This window comes from Natrix helvetica (genome assembly GCF_964273705.1).
Source record: "Natrix helvetica genome assembly, chromosome: 14".
Classification (NCBI taxonomy): domain Eukaryota; kingdom Metazoa; phylum Chordata; class Lepidosauria; order Squamata; family Natricidae; genus Natrix; species Natrix helvetica.
This window is the reverse complement of record NC_138564.1, coordinates 1171311-1196142: the sequence shown is the minus strand read 5'-3', so window position 1 is coordinate 1196142 and position 24832 is coordinate 1171311. Positions and strand designations below refer to the sequence as shown.

At 52.2% G+C, this 24832-nt stretch overlaps 1 protein-coding gene across 1 annotated transcript in view; it reads left to right on the top strand.

Annotated features, from left to right (window-relative positions):
* Positions 1 to 24832, top strand: part of BCR (BCR activator of RhoGEF and GTPase) — a 79711-nt gene that overhangs the window by 26550 nt on the left and 28329 nt on the right. Inside the window, exons 2-13 of the mRNA XM_081966547.1 lie at positions 8852 to 9039; positions 11352 to 11456; positions 11842 to 12027; positions 13174 to 13281; positions 14072 to 14132; positions 14756 to 14808; positions 15661 to 15801; positions 20762 to 20883; positions 21493 to 21661; positions 22257 to 22376; positions 24136 to 24211; positions 24640 to 24744. Coding sequence (XP_081822673.1) covers positions 8852 to 9039; positions 11352 to 11456; positions 11842 to 12027; positions 13174 to 13281; positions 14072 to 14132; positions 14756 to 14808; positions 15661 to 15801; positions 20762 to 20883; positions 21493 to 21661; positions 22257 to 22376; positions 24136 to 24211; positions 24640 to 24744 — 1434 coding nt within the window. The remainder of the gene's footprint in view (positions 1 to 8851; positions 9040 to 11351; positions 11457 to 11841; positions 12028 to 13173; positions 13282 to 14071; positions 14133 to 14755; positions 14809 to 15660; positions 15802 to 20761; positions 20884 to 21492; positions 21662 to 22256; positions 22377 to 24135; positions 24212 to 24639; positions 24745 to 24832) is intronic.

Genomic DNA, 24832 nt, shown 5'->3' with positions numbered 1-24832 from the left:
CTATTGGCATATTATGCCAGCTTATCTGAAGAGGAGACGTGCGGGCAATTTGGAAGTGAGAAGTTCAACCTTCCATTGGGGGAGAAGATACCAATTGCGTTACTTAGTGGAAGGGCCCACGGCCCATGACTTGCTATCTCCAGAATGCACTTTCCCTCCTGGCCTCTCCCAGGGGAAGAGAAGGCCTCCTTCTCAGTTTGGCCTCTTCCCCATTGGTCCAGGCTGATTTCCTTGCTCCTCCTGGCTCTCCGTGGGTGTGCAGTCTTTGTAACTTGAGAGAGGGATACCACCACCACCACCACCATCTTCCTGGGCTCAGACCAGGAACCAGCTGTCAGTGGCATCAACCACGGTTCCCACCAAACCACGTCTGCTCTCTTTCTTCTGTAGTGGTGCAACCATTCTCCGACCTTGGAGACTAAGGCCTATCACAGGAAACAGCCAGAAGGATGAGGATTAAGAAAGGGGCCCCACCCAGTACTTTTGCTGCTGTAGCACGAGAAACGGCCACCTGATTCACGGAATAGCTCTAACACATGTTGTGGCTTTCCCCCCCCCCCCCCTGAGGAGACCAATTATTTATTTATTTATTTATTTATTTATTTATTTATTTATTTATTTATTTATTTATTTATTTATTTATTTATTTATATTTGATGCTTCTAGACCGCCCCCTCTCCCAAGAGGGACTCGGGTCGGTGTACAGTCCATGCAGAATATAACAAAATACAATAAAAGTTAAATATGTACAATATGCAGCCTTGTGCCCTTTTCCAGAATTGAGCCGTGCTGTGCTGGCTGCATGAAGGCCACGGCTTGCAAGACCCGGATGTCTTCAGGCGCCCCTTGCAAGGGAGCCTGGAGGGCAGGCATCTCTAGCGGTGATTCCCTCTTTGAGTTGATGATATTTGATGTGAAAACCCTTTATGTTCTCCCCGTCAAGGGCAAGAGGGCTGCTGGGCTTGTAGTGAGTCCATTGGAGTGATGCCTTCAGCACAGGGTGGATACAAATTGATGGGTTTTTTGTTTTTTTTTAAAGGAAGAAAATAAATTATCAAATTTATTTTAATAAAATGCTTTTGGAGTAATAATCTATCTAAAGATAATTTTCTACTTAAGATAAATTAATAATTTAGTTTATTCAACATAAAATGGACCTTCGCTATGTAGCATGAGGCTGTATATTCTGCAATATTGGGACTGTCAGTGAATCAACGGCGGGTCAGAGGACAGCTAGCTGCTGCAGGACAGATGGCAGTGGCTCTTTAAAAATTATGATTTAAATCGAGTTGATTTAAATCAAATCCACCCTGCTCTGTGGATTCCTCCTGGATCACCTAGCTGGGGAGGGGGGAGGGGAGGGGTCTAGGCTGTATGGTGCCTTAGTGGCTCCAGTCCTACCTGCCCCCCGAAGGAGGATTGAAGGCTCCTGATCTCGTCTTGGCCCTTGGAGGGAGAGTTCAACGGAAGGGTTGCTCTACTTTTGCACTTGCAGGGCAGGCTCTTCAGTCTAAAGAAACACCTTGTAGTTCCAGGTAGCCTCTGACAGCCAGAACTGTGTGGTGGAGACGTCAGGCGTGGTCATTCTGTTGCCTTACAGTTGGTCCAAGCAGGAAGCTTTGCTTGTGTCTGCTCCATCCCATGGACTCACTAAGTCCCTCACCTTGAAATCCCTGAGGCCTGCCTCTCCTGGTCAGGAACGCTGGGCTGAGACTCCCAAGGGCTGAGAGGCTGCCTGGATGTGTCAGTGCAGGGAGGTGTGTGTGTGGGGGGGGGAGAGACAGCAGCTGGTTGCCCTTTGTGCCCCTTGCCAGGAAAAACAGCTTTGGTTCCTGCTGGGTTGCTTCAGGTTTCCTGTCATGAATTCTGCTTTGTGCTGTTTTAATGATGTTTCCAAGAGCAACTGGAGTGTTAATGTATTAAAACAATTTATATCAGCTGCATCGGTTAGTTTCTGAGCTTCATTAAAAGCGTTAATATTAATCTGGTCCGGAATCACTGAAGGCTGGAAAACGGATGGGTGGATGAATGTGTCAGCTTTAATTTTTCCAATCAAAATAATTTCTTTTTGGTTTTGCATTTCAATGATTCTGCAATAGATCTACACGGAAATTCATCTATGCTTTTCCTTCCCTGTTTCCCTGAAAATAAGACCTCCCTGGATGTGCGCTAAAATAAGCCCTCCCTAAAAGTATTGCAACATAGCAGCAGCCCTGAGGTGACCTCCTGCACCTCAAAAATAATAAGACCTCCCCGAAAATAAGGCCAAGGGTTTATTTCGGGGGTCAAAAGAAACACGGTATTATGGTTTTCTAAGTAATATACATGTGTTTGCAGGCAATTACCCTAAGACATTTTTGTGGATTTTTCCCTAAAATGCTTATTTTTATTTTTAAATCCTTTAAAAAAAATTGAGTAGAGAACTTGTGGGCTAAAATTTGGAAACCAAATCCCGTGTCTCCGTTTGCATATTTGTTCCGTCTATCTGAATTACGTAGACTTTCATTAGAAAGCCAGCAGAATAAAATTGTCTTCCCTTTGGAGGGGAATTTACAGGCTGCTGCACTGAGATAATAAATCTACCCCCCCCCCCCCCGCTTTCTTCTGTGGGTTGGGAGGAGGGGTCAGTGTGTGTGTGTGTGTGTTTGGGCAATGAATGTTGCTTTCAGGATTGCCTCTTCCTTTCGGAAGGCGGCTTAGGGAAGGGAGGGGGATTTCTGCTGGTTCAACCTTGATTTCTTTGTAAACAAACTGAAGTGGAGGTTTTTGCCCTTTTAGTGTGATGTTTTGTGCAGTCTTCCTGCCTGGAAAAGTAGGTGTGAACACTTGAAAGGCTTTTGCAATTTCCTGCTTGACATTTCATTTCATTTCATTGCTGGGCACATCCACACACACACAAACATCCCTCACCCTGGGCCAGCCTGCCTCTGGGAGGAGCCTTCCCCATCCATTGCTTGAGAGGCTTCCCAGCACTCGCTGCTCTCCTGCTCCCATGGCCGTCTGGCCAGGGCAGAAGAGCCCCCCCCCCCCCCCCAACAGCAGCAGGAGCGGAGAAAGCAGGTGGCATCTACGGCAGGGTCCCCAAACCTGGTCACTGAGATTTGGGGACCAACTCCCAGCTTTGCTGGCTGAGGAATTCTGGGAGTTGAAGTCCACCAATCTTGAAGTTGCCAGGTTTGGAGAGTCCTGGTCATTTGGATAGAAATTCTCTCTTCTGCTTTTAATTCTCCCCATTGACCAACTTGCACACACTCCCTCCCTTCCCCTCCCCTCCCCTCCCTTCCCCTCCCTTCCCCTCCCCTGTTTCCTGCGGAGCCCTGGCTGCCCTTGCTTTCTGTAGCTTGTGAACGCTGTCCGAGTGCAGGTGCTGAGGGGTCCTTTGGGGATGGGTCCCCTCTGCCCCTCAGTGCCGAAGGGAAGAGCTTCATAGAAAGGGGGGGTGGACAGATGGGACTGCATTAGATTACAGGTACCTGCCTGGAGGCCTGCTCAGCTGAGGCAGTCCCTGGAGCCCTCTTCCCTGAAGGAGGGGGGATTTTTCCTCCTCCGCCCAAGCTCTTTCCCAACTCCCTGCTCTTCCAAGGCCACGCTGACTGTCCTGCCTGAGTGGGGACGTGGGTCCAGGCATAACCTTTGACCAGGGTTTGTTTTCCCAAAAGCTCCCAGGAACAGCCGAGACAAAGCTGCCCCGTGCTGAGGTGCAAGTTTGGTCCTGCATGCACGGAGTTGGGGGCTTTAAGGACAGAAAGCTTTCTGACTATCAGGGCATTATATTTGAATAAAGTGGTGAGATTTCATAGAGGCAGCCGGGTGCAAGGCAGCTTCATGCATAGGGCAGCTGGGGCCAGGGGTAAGAAGAATAGGGAGGGTCTGCTGATCTTCTGGGGGTTTTGAGAATGCTGGATAGGGTGGGCTGAGCAAGGCTGGTGGGAGGGCGAGATGCCTACGAGGTCAGGGAAAATGGCTCTAGGCCAGCGGTTTGTTACAATGACCAGGCCCAAGTGTTTGCCCCTCCCTTCTCCCCAAAGCGGAGGATTTGGTCCATTGTTTGTGGAGCAGGAGAAAGAGGGACAAGAATCGACCCTTGCTTTGACTATAAATAAGTCCTTTTACACTTGGCAATTGCTGGATTTCTGCTTTAATGGTAAACAGTCCCAGAGCTCTGCCTCTTTCAATCACTGCCCACCGTGGCTGATTCACTTTCTCTCTCTCTCTCTCTCTCTCTCTCTCTCTCTCTCTCTCTCTCACACACACACACACACACACACACACACACACACACAGAGTGTGCTTATATTGTGGGAGTTTAGGTTGTCTTGCTGAACCCACCTTCCATTTGAAGCATAAGTGCCACACTTGTGGAAAAGGGGGCATTTTACCCACAGATGCACTAAGTCAAACTCCTGTCATCGCATGACGTATTGCGACTTTTTTCCCCTTCACCAAACCTGGAGTGCCCAGTGTGTGACCGGCCTGCAGGTTGTGAAGTGTGACAGCCCTGCACTGAGCCCTTGCTGTGGATTGCCTAGTGAGTTACCCACCTCAACTCAAGGGGGGGGGGGGACACCAGAATTAAGGGGCCTTCAGGTCTGTAATGCCAAGCATTGAGAATGTCCTCCCTGCATTTCAACACAAAGTCCCTCCTGTCATAGCACTGATAGCCTTCATCTGTGCAGGCTTGTCTAGCTGATCTTCAGGGTGACCCACCTACTCCCTTGCTCCTTTTTGTGGGGAGACGCAAAGGACAATTCCACAGGAGAAGGGGGGATTCTCCCTTCCCTGAAGCAGGACTTTGTAGCTGTGCCGCAAAGACCAGCTAGCAGGATATTTTTGAGGGTATAAAACTATGCTTTGTTTCCCAGGCTTTGCTGCCTGAGCTGAGCTAAAGGCCTTCGCTTCCTCTCTCTGACCTGTTGGGTAGCTTTCCAACTTCCTCAGAAAGACTTTGAGACACCTTAACTGGGGTTTGTTTCTGACTTGCTGGCTGTTAAGAGCCTCAACGCTCGCTTGGTGGTAGTCAAACTCTTTCTTTCTCACTCCATCCCAGCCTTTCCTCCACGCCAGAGACCATTCCAACACCAAGCATGCCCAGCTACCTACTTTCTGATAAAGTTGTCCAGTTTACTGTCCATTTTGAAGGTCTCCATTTTAGATCTTCTTTAGATCTCCATTTCTTTTACACCGTATTTGATAGTGAAACTGAAAGGCTGGTTCTACCCAGGAACAATCTCTCCATTGCCCTGTCAACTGCAAGCAAGAGGGCCGGCCTGGGCTTTGATCGTTGGCTGCGTTCTAGCCTAATCCTTGTGCCTAATGCCTTCCCATTCGCTTCCGTGACTGATGACTCAGACTTTCTCCAGGAAATCTAAGCAGCATCTGGTCACACCTGTTGTGTTGTGCAATTTCTCAAGAAACAAGCAGTTCTTTCCAAGGCTTCCAAAGAACCGTCTCCTGGCTGCCATGATCGTTAAAGGACCCACTGTCATCGTCCGTCCCCCCCAAATTTTTTGGGAAATCACATGTAGCTTTCTTTCAGATTCTTCCATTCCACACAACTGCTTAAGAAACCGGATGCTAAGCTAATCAACTCCATAGGTTACTACACCATTTTGTATTTTGCAGATAACTACTATGAATATCATTTTCCACTCTTTCCTCTCTGCTCTTTAACTCTCTACCCTACTAAACTTTCTCATCTTGGGGCGGGGAGAAGCAAAGAAGTTGGACACATTTTGGATCCTGGGGTAGGACAGGCAGACCGGAAGGGCTGCCCAACCACAGATCTCGCCATCCCTCTGCCCGACTCTTGGCAGTTCCTTGGCAATACCTGCACACGGCCAGGTCCCTTGGCAGCCTCACCATTTGGCCTCAACCAGAAAACCACAAAGCTTAGGAATGCAGGTGGGGATTGGGTTGTATCAGTAGAGGAATGTCCCAGCGAAACTGGGAGATTTTTAGACAAGAGAGAGATTTTCAGCAGGAATGGACATTCTCCCACTGCCGCATCTACCCATATGGATGAATTCTGGAACTGCCACTGGAGTTGACCTACGGCCACCTCTGGTGAAAACGCTTCTCCCAGATTCCAGCTGATGGGGGCTGTTCATTGCACCAGGGCTGGCATCAGAGTTGCTCTTGCTGGTCTCTGCACCACAAGGCAGATTTGTTGAAAAGGCCCAGAATCTGCTGCCTGCTGCTCTGACAGTATCATCTCTGAACTGAACCTGCTGGTGAGAACGCAGCAGGGACAGGAAAAAGCTTGTGGAACAGCTGCTCATGTGAAAGTGACTTTGGCAGGCGTGACGGGCTGGGCTTCCTTCCAGAGAGCTGCACAACCCGGAGCTTCTGGTCCAAGAAGCCCAAAGCAGCTCCTTAAAGGGGCTCTTCGGGTGGTCAGAAACCCTCATTTTGGCTGGATGGAGCAGGTGGCAGAGAGGGATGATGCCCAGGAGCCTGGCCGGCCACAAAGATGGTCTGGGGGGCTGTGAATTACCTGAGTGGAGGGAGAGGGGATCTGCTCTCGTGGGCAGGATTGCATTGTCCAGATAAGCAGACTCTTTTGAAATCATCATCATAGTAAAAAGACGGTGTGTGGAAAGTCAGCCACACGGTGTCTAAATGCAGCAGTTTGAAATGCTGGCAAACTTTTTGAATGTTCGGAATCTGAGGTTGAGTAGAATATCTTTCTCCATTATGAGTGGCAACCCCCCCCACCCCCACCCCTCTGCTCCTTTATCTGTGGGGCTGGAAGTCCGGAGTAGTAGAAAATGCTGCAGTTTCTACACAGGGTTTGTGGCTTTGGCATATCTCTCTCTCTCTCTCTCTCTCTCTCTCTCTCTCTCTCTCTCTCTCTCTCTCTCTCTCTCTCTCTCTCTCTCTCTCGTCTGCGGGGAAGAGAGAGATTCATCTCTGGAGGATCAGCAGGATTTGGGAATAGTGAACGGAGAGGCATTCGTGGAATTTCTTAGGAGCCATGAGTGTTGTGTGGAGGGTTTCCACCCTTAACCGTATTTCAAGAGGCTCCCCTTGCGCTAGAAGAAGGCGAGGAAAGCTTTGATCAATGTCCTAGTTGTGGTCATTCAGAAATGGTGTGTGTAGAGAATAGTCATGTTTTGGTCCTGAAAGGATATAGGATCTTCTGCTTGAGCAGGGGGCTGGACTAGAAGACCTCCAAGGCTCCTTCCAGCTCTATTATTCTGTCTCTGTGTTCTCTCTTGATTTAGTCAGTCAATTCACTTCCGCCTTCACTTCAGCTGGTGTTTATATCTCAGTGGACCTGTTCACATCACACGACTTCAGTCGGAGCTGTGTTGGCTTTGAGTTGGTTTGTAAGTGCCATTCAAGGCGATTAAAGTCCTACATAGGATGAGACCACAAATGCCTGCTGCAGGTAGCATCTGCGTGGCCAGGGCATGTGGAGGATACCTGCTGAAGGTTCCCCTTGCTGGGATGTTTGGCAGGTAGGATTTAGAAATGAGCATTCACTGTGAGTGCCCCCCCCCCCCCGAATCTAGATTGTTTCAAAAGGTCATTTGGGACTAATCACATGCAATGTGAGATGCTGATGCCCTTGAATTATGGTGTATGCAGTTATTCCTTGTGTTTAAGATACGCTGGTGCTTTATATTTATGTTCTAACTCCTTGCTGGCTTCTCCGTTGACTTTCCTTGTGGGAAGCTGGCGAGGGCACTATCCCAGGGGAGTCGTGGGTCCCAGATTTTGGACGCATTCTTTAAGTTAGCCCATTTGACGTACTTCGATTCAAAATTGTTGCCCTACGATGCTCCCATTTTGCTCCTTTGAATGTTACAGAGTTTGTATTATTTTTATTTTGTATTTGCTGGATTGGTAGAATATTTGGAGGGAGTTGGTTAACAGAGGTAGTGTAGGGAAATGGAGAAAGAGACGGATGCTTGCTTTCCCCAAATTCATCGGGATACCGTGTGTGTGTGGGGGGGGGGGTTCCGCATTCAGGCGTAGGCCATTCTGTGGCTGGAGCCGACTGAGTTGGTACCGGGGAGCTCTGCCCATGGTCACACGCCCAGCTCGTTTTTCTCCCACCTCCTCAGATGGGCTCTATGTGGTGGGAGAGGAAGGCCATGGGAGCCTCTCTGGGAAGAGAGACCAGTCTTCCTCTTGCCCTGGGGCAGGGAGTTGGTTGAAGGGGCTTCAGCAAATAAATCCTGAGCTTGCACGTTGTGTTGTGAAGGCCTCACTTGTCATTGTGGACATTCTCCTCAGGGCTTTTGCCTCCTTTCCAGTTTTGTGGTGGTCTGTCTTTTCATCATGAACGTCCACATGGAAATGGTGTTATTAGCAGTTTGGTGGACACTCCAGGCAGGGGAAGAGGCAGCCATATCCCGCGTGGGCCCCACTTGCGCCCCTGAGGCAGAGTGAGCTGGCCTGATAGACCTTCAGGGTTTTCGGTTCTCTGTTTGGAAAAGAGTCACAAGTCACACCTCACAACTGCGGTTACAGATTAAGACACAAAATGCAGATTTTCATTTTCCCCACAGGTTCGTGCTGGGATGAGTCCAACATGTGTTATCCTAGTAGACTTTGGACCATAACAAAATCAACATGTGTAGCTTTACATTCCAGTCATCTCTGGAATGACAAGACTGTTTTTCTGCATGCTCTGAAATTGAATTGATCTCAATTCTGCTTTTGTTGGAAAGGTCGAGACGATTGTCTGAGGGTGCCGGATTAGCAAGGTCTCCCGGAGACCCTCTGAAGGAAAATTGGGATGATCAGGAATCCACAGAGCAGCTCCTGAAGGCCTAGATCAAGCGGAGGAGCCCAAGGATGCTGTGGGCCCCTCTTCCCATCCTCCCTTCCCTTCCTTTTGCAGATCTCTCCTATGGGGGCCTCCCACCAGGCTACGCCTACGATGTGGACAGAGCTGAAGAGCAGAGGCACCACCATGACATGATGCCCTTCATCGATGACTCCCCCTCCTCTTCACCCCAGCTCAGCTCCAAGAGCCGAGGCAGCCGGGGGGATGGCTTCTCCTCGGGGTCCCTGGAGTCTTCCAAATCAGTGAGTTGTTGCTGCTGGAAGTTCGGCTTTTTGGGGGGGGAGGTTCTGCCCCCTGGCGCCATTGGAGGCGTTCGCCATCCCTGGGTTGATGGCAGGACCCAGACCGGCACCCGGACTGGCCGCCCCGATGACGATGTGCAGCCCCTCCAGCCCGTAAGTCTGGGCCTCCCTTGCAGGGTCCTGTGCTCTGGGCAAGGGCAGCTTCACCCAGAGGCCTAGAAGCCACACTTGGGAATCTCCTGGGCTCTTGGCTTAGTCAGGAAGTTTTGACCACTCAGGCTGCCCTGATGGCTTCGCAGAACATAAGAACCGTCCCAAGCAGGAGGCAAAAAAAGAGCTCCAGTTTGGGCAGGAGATGGAATTCCTTTCGCTGAGGGAACCTGGATTCATTTCCTGCATCTCCCCAACTTTTCTACCTGTTGTCTCTGCTTGCTTTACCCAGGCCCTTCTCCTGCACGCCCATGTGTGTGTGTGTGTGTGTGTGTGTGTGTGTGTGTGTTTCCCAGGGCTGCTGTGCTGGGTTCAAAGCTCTTCCTTCCAGGCAGGAAGCAACTCCCCCCCCACCCCAGTCTCTGGGTCTCTCTGGGGGCCTCCATTAGGCACCTGCCCCCCCCAGCTCTGTCCCTGGGTGAAGGGCCCTCTTCCTGCTTTCCTTCCCGTGAAGGCGCTCCCCCCCCCGTTCCCCTCCCTGCGGAATCCCCTCGGGGTGGAGGGAGGGGCCTTTCTGTTGTGCTGGTCCTCCCCAGAGGTCATCCCTGCCGAGGGCCAGCCACAGCCCTCCCCACACCCCAAGAGGGAAGGTGGAGCCTGGCAGAATTCAGGACAGCCTTCGCTCGTGGGCTCTGCCCCACAGAAGCCCCCACTTTGTGGGTCTGGACCCCTCCCTGGGCCTCGCCTCTCAGGGTCGGTTGGGACTCAGAGTAAATTGAGATGCCAACTGTGGAGGTGAAGAATTGGCTTGGCCATGGGGCTCCCGTCCCTTGTGGTGTCTCTGCCAACCTGGAGCAGGGCCTCTGCAGATGGCAGGCAGGGCACCAAGAGAGGGCAGGGGCTTCTTTGGCAGATGCCCAGGCCCAGAGATCGTCAGGGGCCTCCCTGCATTCTCTGCAGGGTTGAGCAAAAGCCAAGGAAGGAGACCCCCCACCCCCAGACTGAGAGGCACCCCTTTCCCAGCTGCGGCATGCCACATGCCCTGACAGAAGGGGCATTCTGGGCACTGCAAGCCTGCCAGTCCTGCCCCTTTGAGTTCCCTTGGCTCCTCGCCCCTTTTAACCTGCCAGTCCGTGTCCCCTGGGGGAGGGGAAGAAGGGGGGAAGGGTCAGGGAGATGTTGCTTTGTGGAGATAGAGGCGGGCGGGGGTGGTCAGGGCTTAGTAGGACCAGTGTGGTGGCTTTGAAGCTGAAACCTTGCAGGCTGAGGGAGTGACTCTCAGTGGGAGCTTTTGCCAGCCTTTTCCTTTTGGGCCAAGACTCCCCCCCCCCCTGCAGCTGGCTCCCTTCCTACCTAACTGACTAACCTCCCCCCCCCCCCGCCCTTCTCCTTATTCTCTGCTGTTCAATGGCTTTTCTGGAATAGGCAGGCCCTTCCTGAGCTGAGCTGGCAAGCAGGCCATTGGCGGGTTATAAATAAGCTGGCTCTGCTTCTCCCCTCCTTCACCCCCCCACCCGAAAGCTCCTTGGCGGCACCTTCTGAGAGAGGAAAGTCCCGTCCCCCCCCTTTGGGGCTGGCTGGGCACATTGGCTGGCACCATGCCTGCCTGTCCAGAGCAAATGGCACTCAAGAGCCCGGGGGCCCTGGGGAGGGAGCCCTCCTTGGTCCCCTGGTCCCCAAAGACCCAGTGGGATCCAACCCTTGCCTGCTGGGGATGGGGTGGGGGGGATCATGGGGGCTGCTTTCAAGGAGCGCCAAGATATATTGGGGGGAGGGGAGGGGATGGCCGTCCCTGGTCTCATCTTGACATGGCAGCCATAACGGTGGGTGGGTGGGTGGGTGGGCGCTGGGCAGGCATGGCTCCACAGAGTCAGCTGGGGGGGGGGGCTCTGTGAGGAAGGGTCCCAGAGGGAGGAACTGGTCCGTCTCTCACAGTTTGGATTCTCTTGGCTCCTGCAAGCCCAGAGCCAGTCATGCTACTCCGCTGCCCTCGGATGGTGGCTGTGAACCTGGGCCTCAGTGCTGGGCCCATTTCTCTTGGGGAGAACAGCCCCTCCCCCTCCTAGCTTCACTCTCTTTGGCCCTTCCCACCCCCTCCCCAAATCTCCACCTTGGGCTCAGAGGCCTGGCCTCCCATCGTCTCCCCCTCTTCCTTTCTCCAGAGCGAGCCAGACCTGGAAAAGGGCCTGGAGATGAGGAAGTGGGTCCTGTCGGGCATCCTGGCCAGTGAGGAAACCTACCTGGGTCACCTTGAGGCTCTCCTGCTGGTAAGGGCACCAGGGGATGGGGGGGGGAGGAGGGGGAGTTTATTCTCCGGCTAAGCTGTGGCTGGACCTAGGCAGAAGCAGCCAAGGGAAACAACACGGGGCAGTTACTGAGAAATTCTCCTGCTTGGGAGCCGAGCAAGAAAGTTGCTGGGTCCTTTCCCAGTTTCTGCTCAGTTCCTTATGGCTGGAGCCATTTCTGGTGATGGGGCTGGGGGGGGATCCTTTGTGCCCCCCAGTGGGAAGCGCTGAATGGCCCGTTGCACTGTCCCCCAAGAGCTCTGGCCTTTCCTCAAGGGGGGGGGGGCTTGAAGAGGCAGGCCGATGCCCAGGAAAGTGCCAGTGGGCCACAGAGGGCATATCCGGCTCTGTGTCTGGGCTCTTTCAGCCCATGAAGCCTCTGAAGGCGGCTGCCACCACCTCCCAGCCGGTCCTGACGAGCCAACAGATCGAGACCATCTTCTTCAAAGTGCCTGAGCTGTACGAGATCCACAAGGACTTCTACGATGGGCTTTCCCCCCGCGTCCACCAGTGGAGCCACCAGCAGCGTGTTGGCGACCTCTTCCAGAAACTGGTGAGCAGGATGTTTGGGGGTGGGGGTGGGGGCCTTTTGCCTGGCTCAGAGCCAGCTTGAGGCTCTGGCTCTCCTTTACCAGCGGATTGCTGGGCGTGTGCAGGGGGAGGAGAGGGGGAGGCGGTGCTGGAAACTAGTGGTGGTGGTGGGGGGAACAGGAAGGAAGGCTGGCAGCATGCCCCTCTTCAGCTGGAGAGAGCCTGCGATGATGATGATGATGATGATGATGGGCAAAAGACTTGCTGTGGATTTCACTCCGCTAGTCATTGCCAACTCCAGGGGGCTGCTCACCCCCTTTTCAAGGCTGCTTGGCCAGCATGAGGCCTCCGAGCGCAGTGACTTTCCCTCCAGAGAAGCACCTGCTGCCTTCCCCTACCTGCCTCTGGAGGCCTTTGAACCGCTCAGCTGGCAGGAGCTGATAGTGCTAAAAATCACACGAAAAACCTAAAACCACAATTGGGACTGGACATCTGCTTGGAAGTCGTGGTTGGTCAATGGAGGCGCCCACCTGACAGGCCTTGCTTTTCTGATGTTTCTCCCCGTGGCCGTTAAGGGAGCTGCAGAGGGATTAAGGGAAGGGTACGGGGCACCTATTCTTCCCATGGGTTGGTTTTTGCTGAAACGGGCAAAAAGGGCTGCCAATCACCCCGGCGACTGTGGGACAGATGGTCATAAATGCAGGCCGGTTGCCAAGGGCCTGAAGCTGGGTCACGTGATTGTGTGTGTCACGGTGTGTGTGTGTCGGAAGTGCCAAGGCCGTCCGATTGCAGAGATGCTGCCCCAGGGGTGTCATCTGGGCCAGCCCCTTCCTCGGGTGTAAAGCATTCCACAGTCGTCGCTCTTTCCCAAAGGAAACGGCTTCATGGCCAGCTTTGGACTTGTGGGTCTCTCCCATCAAAGAGGGGCCACTTCCCCCTGGGGGCCAAAGGCAGTGGGGCCAGTCTGGGCGTATCTCCCCCTTGTGGCTCAGCCATCGGCTTGGGGCACCTGCCAGTGGCGGGCGGAGGCTGGTGCAAACGTCTCCTCTGCTTCCCCAGCTCTCCAGACAGCCTCCCGAGAGGGTGATGGCTGCTGGCGGCCGTCTCGACCCTCCCCTGCCCTCCCGCACTGGGCTGCGTCTCATTCCGCCTTTGCCCCCCACTGCAGGCCAGCCAGCTGGGCGTGTACCGCGCCTTTGTGGATAATTACGAGGTTGCCATGGAGACGGCCGAGAAATGTTGCCAAGCCAACGCGCAGTTTGCAGAAATCTCGGAGGTGAGCGAGGGGCCGTGGGCCGTGCCTCTCCCTGCATAACGGCTCCCCCAATGGGAGGGGGGGGGACTGGCCTGGGTTACACCCACAAGGGAGCTGGTGTTGCAGGTTCCATGGGACTCTGGGTGATGAGGATGGCCAGGAGCCCTGATGCGGGGGGGGGGGGCAGGAAGCCTCCCTAGAAGCCAACTAATTTGGGGGCTGTTCTTGGAATCTGGGAAACTGGCCTGGATTTTGACTCCTCCCAATTCAGGTTTTGGCTGTGGGAGGAAAGTCACCTGCAGCTGGCGGAGTCCTTGTCTTTCTTAGCCAATATTCTTACAAGGGGTTTCAAGAACTGCTTCCAGGGTGGCTTTTATCAGAGAAATACTTTCCCTCTAAGCAAAACCCTCCCCCCTCATTACCTGCAAGGTGAGCGAGCAGAGGCCCAAAGCCCTCCCCAAGCATCTCAGTGGGGCTTGAAGGACCCTTGAGAGCAGATTGAGGTCCGGCGCTGCCTGCTCTTTCACTGGGCTGCAGGGGCTACTTCCAAGGCACGGGGGCCTCCCTGGCCTGCTGAGATTCCAGCTCGTTGGTCTGAGCTGCTCATCGAGCCCCCCGTAAAGTGCAGGGGAGAACCTGCATTGGGGCAAGAGGCGTGACCTCTGAGCTGTTGCTTTCTGTGCTGGAAGATCATGTGCCTCATCTGGGTTTGGCGCGCAAACCAGGCAACATCTTGCCAGGCAAGGAACAGCTGGCAAGTCAGGATGATTGGCTGGAGGAAATGACCCTGAGCCTTACGGATCTTTTGCAGAACCTCAGAGCTCGAAGCTCCAAGGATGCAAGAGACCAGACAACAAAAAACTCCTTGGAAAGTAAGTGGTGTGTTACCCCACTGGATTCGGGTTTTCTGGGCAATAACAGTCCCCCATCCCATCCGGAAGGAGCTCCATATGGGGCCAGGGGTTTCTCTGGGTTTTTTCTTCTGCAGGGGCCTGTAGGAGCAGGTTCATTGTTGTTGTTTTTAATAAAGAGTTTTATTATTTTTAAATTGCAAAAATAAACATTCCATCTTCCCTTATGCAGTGTGTCTTCTGGGTACAAACATCGTTCCACTTTTGCCACATCTTTCACATTCATATTTACATTATTTCCCTAAGTTTAGTATTATAATACATTGAGCAATTAAACGTTATATAAACGTTTTTAAATTTTTGGGTCAGCCCAATTGCTGGCTGTTGGAGTGAAGCCCTTGGGATTAACAGCAAAAGGAGACTCAGCCTCCTCTAGTCCTCCGTGGTGCAGGGGGTGGGAAGATGGGGCGGGGGGGAGTAGCAGAGGTGAATTGCAATGGATTGCAGCAGGCATGTTGTCAAAGAAGGCATCTTTTCCCATGAAGCTTCTGCTTAGAACCTTTTTCCTCTTCCATTTGGATCCTTTTGCTCCCCAGAGAATTGGGTTGCCCTACAGCTTCTAATTTTCCTTTATTTCCCCATAGCTCTCCTCTACAAGCCGGTGGACCGAGTCACACGCAGTACTCTTGTGCTCCATGTAAGTTGCCATGAATATTAATGCAGTTGGCTTTTCAGCTGGAAATTAGAGGGGCTGCTTCGTTTCAGGGAAGCCAGTGCACAAGCAAGAAATAACAACACAAAGGGTGGGAAGAGTGGCCAGACGTGGTGTCTTTTCCACTGGCTGCAGAAGGCAGGTGAGCAAAGCACAGGTGTTCCCTACACCTGGCATGCTCCACGCAGCATCTTTTTGGCTGAACCCGATGGTTGCTCCAGACAGCAGAGCCCAATAGAGGTTGCGTTCCCACAGCACACTGGATCGCATCCAAATGACTCCTGGCTGGGGTAGGAGACGGGGGGGGGGGGGGGCAGGCAAGACACCCCGGGAGAAGAGGTTGTGGGTGGAGGACTTGTAAAAGCAACGCTGCTGATAGGAAAAGGGGCTGACTTGGGGTGCTCGGAGCATAAGGGCGCCTGTGCAGCTACTGCTGCATGCAGAACCACCAACAGCTTTGCCAGAGGTCCAGCCGTGGAGAATCCCTGGATCACTTGTGGAGGTTTTTTCCCCTCGTCTCTGAGCTGAGGTGAAGCAAGACGCCAACCTGACTCTAGTTCTGGGCTCCTGTCAGGGAGAGCAGATTTCAGCAGCCTAGGAGAAGAAAGCCACCCGAAGGGACGGAGGCCGTGGGAGCCGTGAGAGGGAGGAGGTCATGGGCGGGTTCAGGCAGAGCCTGGGCAGCCCCATCTGTCTGGGGGACTCGGTCCCTGCACCTTGGATCTGATGGTTGGTTCTAAGCTTAGGTTAGACAGAAAACCCTCCAGAAGTGAGGCTTCCGCACTGCCAGTGCTCTGCTCTGAGGGGCTTTCTCCTCCCCTCCCTCTTGTCAAACAGGATTTGCTGAAGCACACCCCCTCCAGCCACCCCGACTACCTGCTCCTGCAGGACGCCCTGCGCATCTCCCAGAACTTCCTGTCCAGCATCAACGAGGAGATCACGCCTAGGAGGCAATCGATGACTGTCCAGAAGGGGGAGGTGAGTGCCCAGCTGGCACCCGCTTGCCCAATGAGGTGGGCTGCCTTTTGCCTGGTTAGCAGGACTTCCCAGAAGGGGTGACTGTTTGCGACCTCAAGAGCTCCGAGTGGGCAGGAACCGTGCTGGGACTGGAGACAGAGGTGTCATTCTCCTAGACCAGCCGCCATTTCAATCCCCTTTGGGTCTTGAGGCCATTCGCTTGGCAGCCTCACCCTTTCTTGCCAATAATAGACCCCTGAAGGACAGCGAGGCCCTTGGCCCAGCAGCACCTGGCAGTCCTTGAGGTGGGGGGGGGGGATGTGAGCCCGCCTGACTCAGACGCGGGACTTACTGAAATGCAGAGATGCAGGCTTGGCTCCGTGCAAGGAGGCCCGTTTTCCCTTTGCAGGGGAGAAAGGAAAGGAGGGGAGTCTCTCTAAAGGGCCGGCAGCGATGGACTGTTAGGCACAAGAGACAACATACATCATTGTATTAAAAAAATACCTTTGGGTTCGTAACACAACATCAATTTCAGCTCTCTTAACCACACAATTTCCCTTTGATCCATCTATACATTACAACCAAAATTCTCATTTATCGTACACTCTTTCCTCTGCAAATACATGCTCATACACAATTGCATTTCAAATGTTGATTTACTTTGTTCCATGCCACAAATCTTTTTATCCATTTTAAATCTTTCAGATAATCGTAAATGGGACAACCATTGGTAATCACAGTATATCCTTCCGCTATTAATTGTTCTCTTGATTTTGATTTTTTAAATTCCCCTTGATAATTTTCCAGGAGGTCCCAGTATGTCCAACATTTATCTGCTGCTTTTCTTCTATAGTATGGTTCTTGAGCTGAGATCCATAAAAGTGTTTTGGGGTGCAGCCTGGCCAAGAATTCTGTTTTTAAAGCCAGTCTCTGAACCTCTCTTTCCCTCGGACATGTTTTAGAAGAGCTGCTGTGTCAGCACATGGGATAAGCAGTCTGGGAGTCCAGCCAACTCTCAGTTCCTCCTCCCTCCAGGCTTCAGCTGCAGGGTTTCTCCACCTTGGCAGCTTGAAGAGATGTGGACTTCAACTCATGGAGATGCCTGGAGAATTGTGGGAATTGAAATCCACACTTCTTCAAGCTGCCATGGTGGAGAAACCGTGGTGCAGAGAGTTCCTGCGTAAGGTGCCGATGCTTATCTGTAGCTCTCTTGAGATTGCAACTGATAGCCTGGTACGTGGCCTTGTGTTTGCTCCAGGCTCTGGGTGCCAAATCGTTGTTACCAAAGGGTCATTTCCGAGTAGCTCTGGAGTGGGGAGGTCTTGGGAATCTGCGGCTAATGCACTAGAAGCATTTTCACCTCAAGAGCAAGAACTGGTTTTGATGCCCTAGAAGAAGGTCGCTTCTTGGCATTCTAGCATCTCTCTAGTCTTTCCAAGTATCACTGTAGATCCAAAACTATTGGAGAGGTGAGGGAGCTTTGGGGGGGCAGAGCAGATGCAGTAACTTCTGTGGGCTTCCTGCCCCTCCCTCGCAACCAGAGGAAACCAGTTTTGGCTTTTCTTCGTCCAGACAAGCCTGAACCAATAATAAAGCTGCGGTATTGGTACTTCCTGAAGCTCTTTCTATGCTCATTTGCTGCAGGCAGGAAAATTGGAAGTTTTGCATCCTAAACTCCATTTAGCTGAAAAAGTCAGATCTGCAGGCTGTTCTCATTTGCTGCAGCCAGAGCCTGACCCTGGAGCTTTTGAGGGAGGGGACAGGAGAAGCTCTGCTTGCAAGGCACTTGTTTAGAGTTCGGTTACCAATGAATGCTTGGAATGTCGCGCTTGGAGAGTTTTCTATGTTGGTAGCCTTGAAAATGTCTTGAGCCTGCTGGACATCCGTTGGAGCTACTGGATGGCAACCTCCAGGGTATTTCCTGAAGAGGAATCTGCAGATTAACAGATATTTAATCAGAGATACTTCCCCAAAGCTTGCCTGGAGGGTCTCCTTTTTCACAGGGCTCCAAGAGCACTTCTGTCTCCTGCTTCTAACCCTAAAACTTCTTGTTGGCAGTAATTTTGATTTGCTGGAAGAGGAAACTTAACAATTGCTGTATAAGCCACCAACCAAACGCCCCAGATCCACCTGGGGCAACTGATTTCAGGAAAGCCTTGCTACTAGCCTAAACCCAGTTGTGTATCTCTTGACACCCAGTGGGCCTTCACTCACTGTGCTTGTTCCTCGGTTGCCCTTCTCCTGCCTGCCCTTGCTGCTGAGAGGGAAACTTCATGGCTTGCCAGATGGGTTGTCCAACCCATTACTTCCTCTTGGCCCCTTGACCAAGGAAGCATGACAGGAGGTGCCCACTGAGAGCCCCGAAAGGAGATTTTGGAAGAGAAGAGCCTGACCTGCTTCTCTTCAGCTCATGGAACCTGATTCCTCGGAGTGTGGGAATAATGGGTTCACGCCATAGGGAAGCAGATTCCATCTGCTGTTTTGTTGTTGTTGTTGTTGTTTAAGAAAAAACCCTCAGAGTCTCTGCCAGGTACGATAGGCCAGATCCACAACCTCCAACCTCCTTGGGTAGAAAGGCTACCAGTCTCTTGGGGAAGTGAAGAGATAATCAGAAGAAATGACTATTCCTCCTCCTCCTCCTCCTGGAAACACGGGACTTTGGACAGGTTCTGCTTCAAATATTATGGAAGTAAAAGATGAAGTAAAGTCTTCATCAGCTTGACTCCCTGTAACGTCCCTGGGTGCTTCCTTGCTGTTTCCTTGCAATGATATGGAAGTGGGCTTTGCCACCACTTTCTTCCAGGGTATTTTCCAGCCTCCTGGTTGAGCCTGAGGGCCCTGGGCATTTGAAAGGGCTTCTCTGAATTTGTTTGGAGCAACTGAAAAAGTGAACTGTGTTGAAGGTGGCTTAACTGGCCATAGTAATTTGGGTAAAAAGGACTTTTCTTTCAACTTTTCCATTTTAATACTGAACTACCTCTCCCTGGATTTCTTCAGCAGACGAGTCCTTACTGAGCGATCTCAAAGTAATAAAAGTCCCGGATGAGCAATAAATAGCTTAAGGACAGTCCTGCCTACTTTAGACTTTCTGCCACAAGGAAGGACTTGGACACGCCCTGCCTAAAGGTGACGTTAGTTCCCTCGTTGGGCAATCAGAGAATGCCAAGGTGGAATCCGTGATGGTTTTCCTCACTTGCGTCTAACCATGGAAGAAACCTGGCCTGGCAGCCCCTCCTTTCCACCCCAGCTCTGCGATGCTGCCTTCCTCTTGTCTGCACCTGGTGAGTGAGAGAGGCTGAAGTTCTCCCCCAGCTGTCCCTCTATTCCCTCCTGACAAAATTCTGATGGTGGCTGTGTAAGGTGTGTAAGATCTCTTAGGCTTTGCCCCCTTGGAAGGGAGCCATTGACTGCAGAGAGAAAGGCAGGAGATGGAGCGCAATGGGACAGAGGACTTCTCAATTGGGGAGTGGGGGGGGACACACTAGCTTGGCGGGGAGCAAAGATCCTTCGGCAGCTGAGTGATGGCTACTCAGCCGACGAAGCTTTCTCGCGTTCCAAAGGCTGACCAAGAGGGTTAGGTTGGGAATCTTTCTCCCTCCCTGGCTCTCCATTTATCTGTGATGTGGAAAGTAGGGCAAGTTCAAAATGACGGCTCTAGGTATTCTCAGCTTGGAGTAAAATATCTGCACTTATAGAGTTTTGTCCAGAATCTGAGGCATAAACGGGGCAGTTTCAAAGGTACTGAAACCATTGAGCTCTATAATTGTCTTTAAGTATCAGCGACTTGGGAATTATTTCTTTGTGTTGAATTTCAGCCTGGTTTTGCTTTTTATGGATGGGAAGCTACATAGCAGCATTGAGCATGGAGAGTTTCCGGTGGACAAAAAGTAGTCAAGTTTGGTTTGAGCTGCCATTAGGACTTGAGGTCCTTCTTGGCTTGGTCCCATCATTACACAACCAGGTTACAATGTCATGATTAGGGCTCATTTCTCCCTCATTTCAAAAAAAGACGCCAGAGTTTTTACACTTTGGAAATAAAGAGTTAGAAAAGCAGGCTGTGACCCACCTCTGTCATGAGCTGCCGTATTTTTCGGAGTATAAGACGCTCCAAAGTATAAGACGCACCTAGCTTTTAAGGAGGAAAACAAGGAGAAAAAAACTGCCTCTGCCTCCCAGCAATTTGCCTCCTTGCAACAAATATAAAGCAGTCTTTAAAAAATAAGTGTAATAATTTGAACATTCTATAGGCTTTTATAGTTATTGACTTACCTCCTTGCAGTAAATAGCCTGATTAGCACAAGAAAAAAAAATCTTCCTCTGCTTCCCAGCAATTTGCCTTGTGGAGCAAACAGTAAGTTTCACTTTCAATTCCAGCCTACGCCTCCCGATCATCAGTTGTTTCAGGCTGCAGGGATTGCCATAGCCCATTGCCACCTCCACAAGCCCCACTTGCTGCAAGGCCAAAGGGTGGGGGCCGGTGGGTGGGGGGTGCTACATTCAGTGTATAAGATGCACCCAAATTTTCACCCTCTTTGGGGGGGGGGAAGTTGCGTCTTATACTATGAAAAATATGGTACTTCTGAGTCCGTCTGGGCTGCTTTGGGGACAAGTTGGGTAGTCAAGTGGTTGCTCTTAACCTGGCATCTCCAGGGTAGCGGCTTCTTACCCCCGGGGACAGGAGTTGCTCTACCCCCTCTTTGCCTACTGGGTGATCCCTTGGCTGCCCTTCTCTGCCTTTTGCTTACATCTTTAGACTCCCAGGTTTAAAAGCTGCTCTGATTAAAAAGCTCAAAATTGAAGTGTTGCCTTGTCATCTTTGCTGAGTTCCTCCATAGTCGGATTATGGCTTTCTGTGGGCACTTTTTCCTTCCCTAGACCGGCAGAGGTTGCCCTTGGGTGCCCCCTCTAAAAAAGCCCGGTGGGGTGTGGCCTGTTTGTCCCTTCTTTCCTAGCTAACTGGCCTGGCTCCTCTTCTTGACAGCACCGGCAACTCCTGAAGGACAGCTTCATGGTGGAGCTGGTGGAGGGATCTCGGAAGCTGCGTCATGTCTTTCTCTTCACGGATCTTTTCCTTTGTGCCAAGCTTAAGAAGCAGATTGGAGGGTGAGCCCCGCCTGGGTGCAGTTATGGGGGTGGGGGGCTGGAGAAGGAGCTGTGATTGGATGGAAGGAAGGAGGCCCTGGGAGAACCTCCTTGGGGGCGGATGCCCAGTGGCCAAAAGAGCACTTCTGAACTACGCTGGGGGGGAGGGGGGACTCCACTTTAGAGCCCGCGTCCTTGGCCGTCCCCCAGAGGTTCTGCACTTCTGGCCCTGCAGCTTTGAAGTTTATGTGATTTTTTTTGAGGCAGAAATTGTAGATAAAGTTTGCATCGTTGGAAAGTTATGCTTTTATGAGGTATCCAAAAAATCTCTGCAACTGTCCAGGAGATGCTTCTTTGCAACCGAATCTAGCAAATGTTTATCTGTTTTCAAGCTCTTTTTTGGGGTGGGTGGGTGTTGGGTTTAAGTGATGGGTTCCCCAAATCCAGGCTCAGGGGTTTCAAGGTAGAGAAGGAGAAAGGGGAGCAGTTCAAAACAGGAGCAAGACCACCACCGCAAGCGGCTCCCCAAAGCAAATGCCTGCGGTTGGCTTCACCGTCTCTTGCTGGGGGCTCTGGGGACGGATGAGGTCAGGGATGAGTCACTCACCTCCGTCCTTCTCCCCTTTGCAGGAAGAGCCAGCAGTATGACTGTAAGTGGTACATCCCCCTCTCAGATCTCAGCTTCCAGATGGTGGATGACTCCGAGACGATGCCAAACATCTCCCTTGTGCCAGACGAGGAGCTGGATGCCATGAAGATCAAGATCTCCCAACTCAAGAGCGACATCCAACGTGAAAAGGCAGGAGGGGGGATGTGGAGCCCTTTGGGGTGACAGGCCTCTTTCCCACTGGACAGACTGACACGCGTAGATTAAGAAAGGCTGGTTTTGTTAGGGACCGTGGCTCCTTCGTTGTGAAGGCCTAGCGTGAGTTGGATAGCTAACCACCCTTAAAGCAAACCAGGCAGCTGCACAACTGCTTTATTCTGAGGAGGGTTGGCCAAAGGGAGCCCTGCACGCCAAGGCCGGGTGGGGTGGGGGTGGGTGGGGGCTTAGAATAGTCAACTAGGAATGCTGAGCACATTGGGTGCTGTGGAAACCCTCAACTCTTTAGTGCGACAGACTCCTGTAGCTTTCTTTGCGCTTATGGGCCTGACCATGGAGGCAGGAAAAAGCCCCCCTCTTCCTCCTCCTCTGGATATCAGAGCCCCAATTGCTGCTGTTTCCAGATGACGGAGAAGGAGAACTTGGCCTAAGAAGGCCTGATGGGCTGCCTGGAACCAGACCCCGCTCAGACCCCGTGTCGTTTGAGGAAACAAGAGGTGGGGTCCCCCGCAACCCTCACGTTGTGAAGAGAGGAGAACACAATATTTATCTGTGCTTCTCTCCCCCTCAGAAAGCTAACAAGGGAAGCAAGAACTTGGAGAGGTTGAAGAAAAAGCTGTCTGAACAGGAATCCCTGCTTCTCCTGATGTCTCCTAATATGGCCTTCCGAGTGCACAATCGCAATGGCAAAGTGAGTGAATGTCTAAGCTCCCTCTTCTGAGTTTCTCTCAGAACCCACCCACCGTCACGCGTGCCCATTTCCCAAGGCAAAGGAGCCCTTTGCCAGCTCGGGCAAAGGATATGGCTTGTGTCTCAGCTCTCGTGAAATGCTGTCACCGCCTCCTGGTTCTGCAGCTTTGGGATTGGTGACTTTCTCTGGCTTGGCCTGCTCAAGACCCGGGGACAGGAAAGGCTGCCTTCAAAAGGACGCCGAAGCTGCTGTTTTTCTGATCAGTCGTCCCGGAATTGGGCACCTCAGGAGGGTTTTACATTTCAACAGTCCCTGGCATGGAGTTCCTGAGACACTTTGCTTGCTTCGGCTGGCTGTAGTGCCTCTCAGGCCCCCAGTCAGTCATCTTTGGCTGGGGTGGGGGGGAAGCAGATGTGGCACTCTGAACGTCCAGCCAGCCCCCCCTCAGGGCTTTGAAAGGAGATGTGCCTGCAGTCGTCAAGGCTGGTCCTGGGGTTTGGGAATCATGTCAGCAGACAGGAGCTTCTCAGCCCCCAGGAGAGATTGGCATCCCCCATGGCTTTAGCCTTCCGTGCAGCCTCTACTCCCTCCCATGTCCAGTCTACCCGGCTAGAGTGGCTGAAGGTCTCCAGCCTTGAGGTCCTGCAGCCAGGAGGAGATGCCACTCTGGAGAGGGTCATGGAGCTGGCTTATGTGCCTGGGCGTCCTCAGAGGAAAGGGGTCCAATAGTCAAATCCTTCTGGTTGGTGGTCAAGAGATCCACCTGCCTTCCGTGCTCCCTTTTTCTCTTTACAGTTCTTTTTACTTCATACAGAGGTAGTCTTAGCAACCATTCGGAAATGACCATGGCACTGAAAACAGTGACTTAGTCCTCACCCTTACAACTGCTGTAGTATTCCCGCTGTCATGTGACCAGAATTCAGGTTTTTAGGGCAACTGGCACAGATTTATGACGGTTGGGGCAACCCAGGTCACGTGACAGGCCTGGTCGACCTTCCCAACCGCCTCAGCAAAGTCAATGGCAGAAGCTGGACTTTCACACAACTCAGTGAGCAACTGCAGTGATGGGCCTAACAAAACAGGTCCTGACTGTGGCTGTAGCAATAGCCATCGCCCTTGGACTTATACACCGCTTCACAGGGCTTTCCAGCCCTCTCTAAGCGGTTGACAGAGTCGGCCTTTTGCCCCCAATAATCTGGCTCCTCATTTTACCCACCATGGAAGGATGGAGGGCTGAGTCAACCTTGAGCCTGGTGAGATTTCAGCTGCAAATTGCAGGCAGCCGGCAGGCAGCAGAATTTAGCCTGCAGTACCGCATTCCAACCACTGTGCCACCACGGCTCATGTAAGGCAAAGACTGCCAGCGTTCCCCAGAAGGATATTAAGTACCCTGATGAGTCCATTGCAAAACTTGTGGGTGGAGAATTCGCCCAAAATTTTATGAAACAGAGTCCCCCCAAAGCCTTCTTGCTTCTCACTTTCTTTCTCACTTTGTATACTTTGTGGCTATTATTTCATACTCTTTGTTATTGTTCGTGGTGTAGTTTTGCATAGTGGATTATGTAATGGAAAGCTTTACGTATCTTGGGGTCCGTGTGTTATACATCATATTTTAGTTCTTTCAGTAAAGCTGAAGCAGCAGCAGAGGCTGACCTATTATCAGACAGGAAACTTCTAGAGTGGATTTTGGACAAACAGCATTGCTGGATAAAGCCAGGCAATGTTTCTCTCTGTTGCAACCTGCTGCTTTCTCCCTTAGAGCTACACCTTCCTCATCTCATCGGACTACGAACGGGCCGAGTGGCGAGAGATCGTCCGAGAGCAGCAGAAGAAATGTAAGCGCCCCGGCAGGATCCTCTCCCTGTGGGTTGGCCAGGTGGCACTTGGGGTGTGCCAAGGCCAGTCGTCCTGCCCAGGGAGGTGCATCACATGGGCTAGGGAAGGGTGAAGGTAGATGTGGGGCTTGACTTGCGCGTGGCCCCTGCTGGCTGCAGAAGTCTCTCCTAGCGCTTCTCCTTCCACCGAGCCTCCATGTCCTCCCCCCACGCTGGCCTCTTTGCCAAATGGGTCCAGGGGAAAGCCAGGCTTCTTGCTGTGAGGGAAGGCAGCTGGGCCGAGGGCTTTGCATTGTCCACATGGATGGAAAGGGGGGGGGGTCCCGGGTGTTTCCGGCAGGAATTCCCAAATCCCAGGATGGTCCTTTCCTGCTTCGAAGCAAAGGAGTCTCCCTGCCCCAAGCATGTCAATCTCCTCTCAACTGCAGGCTTCAAAAGCTTTTCGCTGACATCGGTGGAACTCCAGATGCTGACAAATTCTTGTGTGAAGCTTCAGACGGTGCATCACATTCCCCTCACAATTAACAAAGAGGGTGAGTGTGCGAGAAGGACCAGCCCCCAGCCTTCCCTTGCACTAATCTCTTGCCTGCTTCTCCCACTGCGGAACGGAGTCAGGCTCCA